The sequence below is a fragment of the Synchiropus splendidus genome, chromosome 1, assembly GCF_027744825.2.
Source record: "Synchiropus splendidus isolate RoL2022-P1 chromosome 1, RoL_Sspl_1.0, whole genome shotgun sequence".
Taxonomy (NCBI): Eukaryota; Metazoa; Chordata; class Actinopteri; order Syngnathiformes; family Callionymidae; genus Synchiropus; species Synchiropus splendidus.
In genome coordinates, this window is record NC_071334.1 from 45,403,138 (window position 1) to 45,414,633 (window position 11,496).

General features: G+C 40.1%; 1 protein-coding gene across 1 annotated transcript; it reads right to left on the minus strand.

The window, feature by feature from the left end:
- Positions 1-1,169: 1,169 nt before the first annotated feature.
- Positions 1,170-11,496, minus strand: scarb2c (scavenger receptor class B, member 2c). The gene is made up of 12 exons (XM_053853166.1): positions 11,283-11,496; positions 10,896-11,053; positions 10,258-10,402; positions 9,714-9,902; positions 9,546-9,637; positions 8,467-8,586; positions 7,236-7,414; positions 7,046-7,164; positions 3,946-4,019; positions 2,597-2,648; positions 2,237-2,389; positions 1,170-2,155 (listed from the first exon to the last, which is right to left on the minus strand). The coding sequence occupies exons 1-12, from the start codon at positions 11,400-11,402 to the stop codon at positions 2,117-2,119; spliced, it is 1,440 nt and encodes a 479-aa protein (XP_053709141.1). The 5' UTR covers positions 11,403-11,496; the 3' UTR covers positions 1,170-2,116.

Consider the following 11,496-nt stretch of genomic DNA (forward strand, 5'->3'; position numbering starts at 1 on the left):
TTACTGTCCACCTGACCAAAGACACATATTAATGATGTAGTCAAGACCATGTCGGCACCAAAAGGCTTCCAGTTTGTTCCATTGAAGCCATTGCAGTTTGAGATTTCATTTGGAAAACATGACAAGCATTTCTTTTGTCGTCAGAAATGAATGTGTTCTATTTTCAGTTTGGTCCTGGTCTCAGTCGAAAGGCTACACTCCCAGCCCTTCAGCAGGTGGATTTAAGAATGCTTTCAAAGAAACGTGACAGCAAGGAACGGCCCATTAATGGTATGGAAGACAAGCAGGTCCTTTGTCGCTGCAGCGGTTTGGCTTTGTATAATTACCCCAGTGTCACTTCAGTTAATGATGCTTCTCTCCACTTGGGTGTTGAAATTTTGTCCCTGAGAATGCAGTGAAGCATTTCCTGTTATACGACACCCTTTGTTACTTGTTTATGTCCAGTGAGCCCAGGACATAAACGTATGGAAGCCCATTTCCATCAAGTAAAAAAAAAAAAAAAAAAAAAAAACACTGGGAGAAAAAAAAAAGGTTTTTGGTTTTTTGCTTGATGATTTTTTTTCTACCATGCCGGTTATTTTTTTTTAACCTTTTGTTTAAGAAAACTATTATGATAAGAGTGATGAATTATCCCAACATTTTATATTTACTCTTGTTCAAGAGGTCAGCATGTTTTTAAGTTATCCCCACTATGCCACTCCGTAATCCTGCAAACAGCTCAGTGAATTTTTTTTTTACATTTCCATTAAAGCTAGCACTTTTTTGCAGTACTAGAATAAAGTGTAACTGCACATCCGCTCATGATTATTATTATTTTTTTTATTTCAGGCAAATTGATGCATTTTAAGTCTTTTCTGTTACAGACAAAAACAATGTCAATAAAGTTAGATTGTAAGTTGCTCTATGATACTATCTTTTTTTAATGTTAACAAGGACACAATATTATGCAGAGGTGTACTTATGATCATTTTATCGTCAAATGATACTACTTTCTGAGGCAGCGGAGAGTTGGGGGTACGAAACGTTTACTTCTTCCTGAAAGTAATTGAGAAGCCCTGGTTTAGAGTCACCAAATAATCAGAATTTTGCAGCACAGCAGGAAGGTCATGGGTTCAAATCTCAGACCTGGGTTATTCCTCCAAAAAAAAAAAAAAAAAACACACACATGGTGAAGCAAACTTGGTTTATTGGGCTGTTGAACAAGACAATGTGCAAGAAGTTAAACGTCTGACCAACGAGCAGCATCTCAACAGTGATGGGGTGTGCAGACACCAGTGGGAGTTACATTGACTGAGCCTGAACGGTATATCATGCGTTAGACAAATGGTGCGTAGCCAGACGAGACGCTCTTACGTGCTTGATCACATGTAAACGGTAAAACACCTGTGGCAGCAACTCCCATCAGGTTTGAGCATAACATTCTACTGGGTGGAGTCACAACGGTACAAAATAACACTTGTCAAGCATTAAAACAGCAGCTATTTTAAAACACATCAAAATGGCATCAAATTAGAAAACACTCATCAAACAGCAGTGCCACGTTCGCTTATGTTCCATGTACATTTATATTACCCATTCAATTAACGTTCCCTTTATACACGAGTCTGAGCGGATAGACTGAATAGAAGAGGAGAAAGCACTCAGTGAAGTACTGTAAATGTCCAGAAAAAATCCTTCCTTGGTTATTGATCTCCTTACAAAGAGATATCCAGGCATCACCGTGTTAAAAGCTATTAGAGGAGTTTTAAAAACCTTGCATAAAACAGCCTATCCACTCTTTTTTGTTCTTTAAAATTGGATAGCTTCGTAACCATGTTGATTTGAGAAAAATGTTTTGGATCCTGATTGAGGCATCAAGCGCATGTGCCTTGAATTGTTTGTGGGTTATTTATTTATTAGTTACTTCTATTATTACTGTTTACTTGAATTCATTTGTATTTGATATTATGATTATTCATTCATTCATGTTTGCACGTTGTTCCAAAGCACTGTCCTAGTTGGTGGGACTCTCACAGACCATGGCAATAAAGCTGATGCTTAATTCTTAAATTACACAGCGTTTCCGATGAATCCAGACTGTGACGTTCCGCTTCGGCGGGAGCATTAACGCCTGGTGCTAAGAGGTTAGCAATGGCTGCCGCTCGTCAACAGTGCTCTGAAACACAGAAGTCAGAAAGCCATGTCAGCGACGTCTCAGACAGGGACACGCGGCTTCAAGCGCTCCGGGTCACGTTACCTCAGGGACCTTCTGGCGACACATGAGGATCATGAAAACGACTCCGAGGATGATACCCAGACCAATGAGCATGAAGGGAATGTTGACCACCACGTTCTGCATCAAGACGATGGACCTCAGCTTCACTGCAGAGGCGTCGTCGATGACAACGCTCTGAGGATCAGACAGTAAAGTTCAGCCAGGTAGAGTGGAGCGAACTCACACAGCAAACAAGAAGATTCACGGAAAGACCATTAACATTTAGAGTCTTTACAGAGGATAGATGTCACTCATGTTGAACATATTGAGGAACAGGACATAATAGTCTTTTCATATCAAAATTAAAAAGTGAATCAAACAACAGCGAGGAAGTGTTATTACCTCATTTAAGTACAACACAGGCATGATGACCGTGGGCACGTCTCCTGTTTGGCTGAGAGAAAGACAGCATTTACTACTGGAACAGACTAAACTGTGACCATGTGACCGTTCATTCACCCATCACTCATTCATCTATTATCCTCCATTGACTCCCCTGTAGTTGAAGCTATTCCAGCCACTTAGGGCAAGAAGCGGGGTAGACCCCACCCTGGTTGCCAGGCAACCACTCACGCACTCTCCCACCAATGGACATGGATGGATTCATAATGAAGAGGCAGCATTGAAAAACAGGTTATGCTGAACAAGGTAAAAAAAACCTGGCATTTGTAAAGGTATGTTAGCCAACACAGTTACGTGTGACAAACTGTCACCATAACATTTAGGACAACAGGTTCAATGGATGAGGGAAAAGTTTATATATATATATATATATATATATATATATATATATAAATTCCTATTAATTCATTACAAAAAAAATAAAAATTTCGTTTCATTTCATCATTTTCTCTCCAGACAGCACAGAACCATTGTAAGTTCCTGGTTTTGAAGTTTCATTGTTCATTCAATTGTGCGTTTCTTACTTTATGTCACGACATTTGGCGAAGGCGAAACAAGGTACGTATGTGCATATAGTATGTAGATTGGATGAATGCGTAGTGCAATATGTATGTGCTTTTCTGTATATTATTCTGTAGTTTTCACGGTGCAAACAGACAATAAAACCACCAGTACTGAAACTCAACGTCTGTTGAAATTATTTGAACAGGCCACTACAGGGGGCAAGTTTCATTTTAAGACAAATATTTTCAAGACATTAAAAGAGCTTCAGTTTGAATAAGGTGATATAAAAACTTGAATATAGACACCATTGTGGTTTATTGTGCTATTGTCAAACTGATGTAAAATATTTTGTTGTTTAAATGTATGTATGGGTCCATCATTTGATTCAGTAATATACCAAATTCATTCCAATTGAAAAATGTGGCTTCTTGTGCCTAATATTCTTACACCATTAAACTGCGATGAAGTGAGATGAATTCATCACAAATTCTCTAATTAACTAGATTAATATCTAATCGAATCCCACCATTAATATCAATGATCTGTTTCATTTGGACCAGCCTGGTCTTCGTCCTCTGCATTACAGGTGTAGCTGTAACGTCCTGTCTTCAGATTCTCCCCACACATGTAGCTGAATGAGCCAGTGCTGTCCAAAAGTCCATTCATAAAGATGATGGTGGCATTATAGCTTTACAGCTATCAGACTGGCGCCTCATGCCAGCCTCTGCCAAAACCTTCCTACGGCTTAATGGGAGAGACCTACGGACCGGCCGACAAGGAAATACCTGAATCTGGGAATTTTCTCAATAAAGACGTTGATTTGGAGACGCTTGGCAGCTCGCACGACGATCCCAGTGAGCTGCAACACAAAACACAAGACCAATGTGCAAAGACTCTGAGAAACACCTCACACTTTTGCTACTTCCTCACATTACATACTGTACGCTCAGCCACAGTGACCTGAGGCTAACCCATTAGAGTGACACAACAGAGTCCGTGAATATCTTTATGAGACTCCCTCAAGTGGAGCCATCTAATCTGAGGTCCAATCTCATGACACAGAGGAGATTAGAGCGGTTTTCAGTGAAAACAGTAGCATGGTACCTACTCGGTGTGGTTCACATTTAATCTTTCCGCATCTATTCTGACACCCATGCTCACATTTAACCCAGCAAAAACACTTGGTTTCAAATCAGTGTCTAAAAGACAAACTTGAAAGATGATGACTACTGTCAATATCTCACTTTGGAGACTGAAATCATTCAAATGAGTTTAAAGGTGTGTGTTTGAATTTCCCACAGTGGGAGAAATGAAGGACATCTAATCTAGTCTAATTCCATTTTGACAGTTTTACACGTTTCAATGTCGTTACTTCTTGACTTATTCATTTATAAGCAGTTCATGGCTTAAAAAAAACAACAGTCATACGGTACTAAAAACGAGTTTATGTTCCTCAGTAATATCTGATCAGACAGTGAATCGCAGACACTTCGACAAAGCTAATATTTTACTGTGTAACAGCTGTAAAGGCTTATCTCAAGGCGACGACTCTGTACCATGTCCTTCCTCTTTAATGTTTAACCAGAGTTTGAAAATAGCATAGAGTGCCACGAGGATAACCTCTGAGCGAAGGCACACGAACGAAGCTAAGAACGGGCTCCATCTTGTGGTAAAAAAAATAATAAAAAAATAAAATAAAATAAAAAATGGCGCACGTATGTACGACCAGATTAGATGATGTTAGTCACCGAGTTAGTGTTGCTATTGCAGTAATAAAAAATAACACTTAGAAAAATAAAAACATCAGGTCTGTTAAATGCGACGAAATTCAAGAAAATCAATAAAATAATACACGTGAATGGAAGACCTTTGCATGCATCGTCCATATATGTCCTTTTAATCCAGCCCTTGTTACTAGTTACAAACGGTATTTCAGAATTTGCTCCAAATCCAACTGTATTTTCAATTCCCTGTGATACCACCTTCAACCCTAGTAACGTGACACTGCCATTTCCATGACAAAGCTAACAGCAGACTGCTATTCACAGGAAGTAGTGGGAGCCTCAGTTCAAAAACAACACTGTTTCCACTGGAAATGAAAGTTGGTTTTGAAGAAAAAAAATCTACCGTTGCCTTGCTTATTATTTGTATTAGAAAAAAGAAAACTCCATCCATGGAGTGTGTCCATGTGGCCGATAGATAACATTGTTTTTCTTATACATTTGCTCCATTCCTGTGGACTCAATCCTGTAAAATCATTAAAAAATAATAATAATACAATAAAATAGTCATCGACACTATTCAAACAATAGGGTACATATCTACCAATAGATTATTATTACACACTATTTCGTGTGCAGGGATGGGAATTGAAAACTGGCGCCGGCTGCAGCTGACCACAGTTATGGAGGAGTTTACAGTACATTGTTCACATGGACCGATAAAGACCTCCGTTTAAATGAACTGGAGCTTTCTGTCAACTGTTTCAGGGCTCAGGCATTACAGGCTTAATTTCTGTTCTAGATCCCACAGTACGACTCATTTCTGCTTCACTGATGCCAAACCAACAGCACTGTATGAACTCCAAATGACATTTTTCTTGTTGTGCAACACAGTAAACCAATTGAAAAGTTTAAAAACGTCCTCTTTGATCCTGATTTGACAGTTTAAAAATTGACAATCGGTACGAAACGGTTTCAGTGAGTGGTATCATAAATAGAATTTGCCTGTTTTTCTTCCTTCTTTTACCATAGCAGAATCCCCAAAGAAGCGAACTGTCAAGCAATATTGATCAAAATCTTATCAATTCCATCCCTAGTAGTGTAATACAAACAGCTCATGAAGTTTCACCTTGCCTCAATATGACATTTAACACTTGAAGTTCCCCTCTTCTTGCAGACAACACAACTTTATCTACGTATTAGTCTTTTATCTAGCAACGGCCTAATCACATTAACAACGTTACCGTTCCACAGTAGGTTGACTTAGCATCTTCAGTCTCAAACTGATCAATCACAGTGACAAATAATGATTCAATCTACAGCTGTCCTACAGGTCAGAGATAATGTGCTCCAAGGACTGGGCGGGAGGTCAAGGCTGTTGAGCAAAGAAAGCCTTTTTAACTGGCTACAGATTTTTCAAATTCTGATATGAGCACAAGAACTAGGATGTGTTATAAAGCTGATGTTTGGATGCAAGTTACATTTTTAAGATGTTATTGCATTGACATTTGCTTTTTAATGGGAGACACTAAGAGGACAAGTTTTTGGGACAACTGTCGTTCTTGTATACATGGGAGTTTCATGAGCTTTATTTAATTAATTTAATGTAACCGTTTGCTCTCCAGACAACAGGGAACCTTTGTCAGTGCAGGAGTTCCTGGTCCACTGATCACACTGATGCACAAGACACGTGGCAGCTAGGATGATAACAACAACAACAAACATGGAGGAATCCCTGAACCAAAGCAAACAAAAGCATCTGTTTGCTTTGGTTCAGGGAGGTTTTTCACTACACAATGGCCAGGGTTTCCACTGCTCTGAATGGACTTGAAATTCTTATAACATTGAAATTCTTATACAAATATTTCCAAGACATGAAAAGAGCTTCAGTTTAAATAAGGTGATATAAAAACTTGAACCGTTGTGGTTTATTGTGCAAAATAAACAACATTTTGTTGTTTAAATGTATGTATGAGTCCATCATTTGATTCAGTAATATACCAAATTCATTCAAATTGAAAAGTGTGGCTTCTTGTGGCAAATATTCTTACAACTGTGATTAATTGAGATTAATAAATGACAAATTCTCAAATCACAAATCAGATTATTTTTTCAATCGAATCCCACCCCTGATATATACATTTATAAAAAATAGAAATCGTACCGGATGGATATCTATGGTCGTCTCGTGATATTCCTTCTTCGGCTTCATACCGAACACATCCTGAACAAACTTCTCATCCGCCTGGTAGAAATGGGGCGAGGACATGATGATGGGAGCTCCTGCAGATGGAATCAGCATCAATCATCACTTTCTCTAACTCTTTTTGGGGGCGTTTTCAGGGGTTCCCCACCTTGTTTGCAGGCGCTGACATTGAGGACGCCGGAGCCGAGGCAGTTTCCAGCTGGAACACAGAAGCCTGCGTTCGCTGGGTTCACGGTCAAATTAGCAAACACCTCGCTGGGGGGGACAAAGCGATACCCAGGGATGCCCTTCACTGTCACTTCCTGCTCATACAGAGCATACAGAGACCTGAGGACAGTGTGACACCAGGTTAGTTTTCTTCTTCTTTCCTCATTGACTGCCACATCATGAGCCTCATCCATCTTAGCCTAACTTGAGCATCCAGCCTACTCACACCTATCCTCTTGTGTCTTCCTTTCTCACTTCCATGAACCTCACTGGTTGTCTTCCTCTGCTTTCTACTGGTTCTTCCAGTTCTAACTTCCTCCATCCAACATGCTCCCTCTCTTTCCTCTCTATGTGTTCAAACCTTCTAAAGAACAAATACAGGAATGTCATTGTAAAAATCCAAGAAGCTTTGAGGTACCATACAGCCCCATTATTTTTGAATCACTGTTTCAATAAAAATGTCTGAAAATGTCCAACTGACTTTTGTGTCTTTCTTTCATCACTGAACAGCCTCGCTGCAAACACTGCGGTTTGCATTTCAACACAGTTACCACATTCACGAGACGCAAGATCAGCAACATTTGTGGCCCTAATCTCGTGGTCAAGCATAATCTTGCCAGTCCACTCAAAAGGAGTGATTTCCCTTCAAAGCTGAGGACAAGCAGATTTGTGAATGAATATTGATCATGAAAATAATCAGAAAATTGTATTCAAAAAGTAATTCAACAGAGAGATTTATGTAGATTTAGATGACAAAACTTTGCAGTGACACTGGTTTATATCCTCCTTGGCTTCATGTCCATTTTAGATTTGACTTGAAGATTTCATCAGCACTTTCAAATACCAACTCAAAAAACATCCGAGTAGAAAAGTACCTTTTTCAAATGAATAATAATCTTGTGGGAACTAATTTAATATACTCTCATGAAAAGATAAATAAGGACAGCAGCAGATTACACTTCCTGCACAATAGAAACTGAAATAAGCAAATGAATGAATTCAAAATAATGACTATTTTTTCATTCACTCAGCCACGACTAAAGGATAAACACATGACAATAACAACAGAGCTTTAAACTCATGAGGTCAAGTCACCCCTGTACTAGAGAAAAGGCCATTTTTACTGATGGGCCTAAAGTGCTTCCATGAAAGAAACTTTTCTCTTGACTCACCTGCACAGGTCAGAGGAGAACATGTACAGAGTCTCATTCTTCCTGATGACCGGATGAAAAGATGCACCGTTGGTTCCGTTTATCATGTTGCACTGATCAGAAGACCACCAACTCAGGGAGCTACACAGAGAGAAAACGTCATCAATTCCAAACAGCGTGTGTGTTCAACTGGTTCAACAGGGACAGCACAGGTTAGATGGAGATGGTTTGGACATGTCCAGAGGAGAGAGAGCCAGTACATTGGTAGGAAGATGTTGAGGTTGGAACTGCCAGGCAGAAGGTGGAGAGGAAGGACAAAGAGGAGATTGATGGAGGTGGTGAAGGAGGACATGAGGTTTGTAGGTTTGAGAGAAGAGGAAGCAGAGGACAGGGTGAGATGGAGGAAGATGATCTGCTGTGGCCACCCCTGAAGGGAGAAGCCCAAATAAAAGAAGATGAAGAAAAGAAGTGTGTGTTCAACAGGTTTTGAAAATATCAGCACCATTTTTGTAGACTTCCTTGGAGGACTAATGTAGAAGTTACAGTTATATCATATAGGGTGAAATAGGGGCAGCGCAAATGAGTAATTACAGTAGATTTGGAAGGGAAAGTAAACATAAGTTGTGATGTGTCCCAATAGAATGTCGGAGTGTTATATATTGTCAATATATTGGGGCTTGCACCTCTCTTAAACTATATCAGCTGTAACTGGTTCAACAATAAAATACAGAGGGCTTTGAAGGCCAAGAATCTTGACTTGTAGCTCAGCAGTTATTTATTGGCATAGAGTGTGTAATACATGTCCAAAAGTGAATGCTCAGTTGTTGGAGTTGGTTGAAGCCCTGTGTGTCTGATAGGAAACAGGATTCTTGAATGATTTTCTTTCTCTCGAGATGATACTTGAGAGAGAATTGCTACAGACCAGACAGCAAACATCACACATGTTGATAAGCGAAGTCAACACGCTGCTCACACTGGGTTAATATCGTCACAGCAAAAACGAGTTAATCACGGTCAGATTACAGTGCTGATACTTACATTTGTGATGTAAATTATATCAGTGATTGGATTTACTAAAGAGGTCAACAGCAGCAAAATACCTTTCACCCTTCCATGTATCAACCCGGGCAAAGTCTTTGTAGTCATCCAGGCCGGTGCGGAAGACATACTGTCCATCATTAGAGCCGTTGTTCTGCGCGAGAAGACACACATAGCCATGTAGATATTTGTTATTAAAAGAACAACATTGTAGGAATTCAAACACATACCTTGTAAAAGAGGCCAAAGTCTTCATCCAGCTGAGGCATGAAGATATGCAGGGCTTTGAGCAGAGCATCCTCATAACCCCACAGGAACTCTCCCACACTGTGAGTGGTGAACAGAGTTTCACCAGTATAGCGCATGTAAGACGAAATCAGAGTGGCGAAAGCGCTGTCTTTGAAGCGCTCCATCAGAGTCTGGGGGAAGACAGAAAAAAAAAAAGGTCATAACTCAATGGGCTAAATGGTAATCATAACTGAGAGCATGCTGCAGTATGTTATGGACTTATGGAGGTCATTTTTGGCAGATGTAGCAGACACAATTACTGTATATCAGAGGCAGAATGCTGCCCGTGGGAATTACAGTTCAGAGTTCAGATAGCATCTTGTTTACTTCTGCTTTTCACTGTCATTATTTTGTAACCTGTAACCCAATATTAGTTTTAGGGGCATTTCTTTTCTTTTCTATTCCAATATCAAAGAATTATGTCTACCAAGGTACATGATAAAATTAAAATCCAACCAAAACATGTCTAGTGAGCTCAATACTCACCACAGCAGGGATGTTCACTGTCCGGATCAGGTCACTCTCAGGACCTCTGGACATGTTTGGCTGAAATATGTAGGTTTTGTTGTTGACTGCCGCTACCTTGGTGCCATTGTCAAGAAAATCAATGTCCTCCATCGGTCGGTACTCCCTGGGTCATACAGAGAAATGAAAGGAGTGAATACAAACACCTTCCTACTGCATTCTCGTCTGGATGCTCCTTCGCCAGTGTGGTGCTCCTACACCATGATAAAATAGATGCCAGCAGCCACATCCATGAAGCAGCGTAGTCCGTCTTTAATGTTTCAGCAATTACCCACATCTGAGTTGGATTCCTATTCCACCTCTACTCAACTGCTCCAAATAAAGTTAATCCTCCACATCAGCAGGATATACATCACATGACCGCAGTAATATTTAGCTCAAACATTCAGACCTCTCATGAGTAGATATTGTTCAGCGTCTGACATATAAACAACAAAATTAGCCTTGATGTAATGTGGACGACACACAGCCAGCACCAGGAGCTCTTCTTCCACCTTTCATACACATCAGAGCAAAACAGATTCCGTTTTCATAAGCATAAAAGATCCATCCCATATTTGACTGTCATGAACTTAAATCCATGAGAGAATGAGTGTCACCTGTACGTGTATGGTCCAATCTCCACCACCGCAGGCCTGGCTCCACTCAGTACCTCAGTGGGGTTAGTCAGGTTAAAAAAATAAAACTGCATGTAGATCGGTGCCGGTGGACTTTCCCAGGCATCAAACGCCATTGTGCCATTTTCTAAAACCACTTGCTGTCGAGGACAAAAACGCAACAGGTCAGCACATAATAACAGGAAACTACTGAACTATTACACACGATTAAATACGGTGGGCGTTTTACAGCACACACGGTGTATGAATGGTCTAGACACGTTCATCACTGGTATTTGAACAGTATTAGCATTTTGACTAAACGTCATAGGACATGAATTTATATTGAAAACAAATGAGAATAAAATAAAATAAAACATGTCGGCTTACCTTTTTGACCACTGACTGCACCAGCTGTGGAAAAACGTTGGACAAAACCAATGCAATCCCCACGATGAGGATGGAGAGTGAAAAGAAGCCAGAGCAGTAAATGCAGCACGATTTCAGCATGTTGACTGCCTGGGAAAGTCCAGCCGGACAAGACCACACTGACCTCACCTTCAACGACTCTTGTTTGTTTTGATGTCCCACGAACTTACGGGAA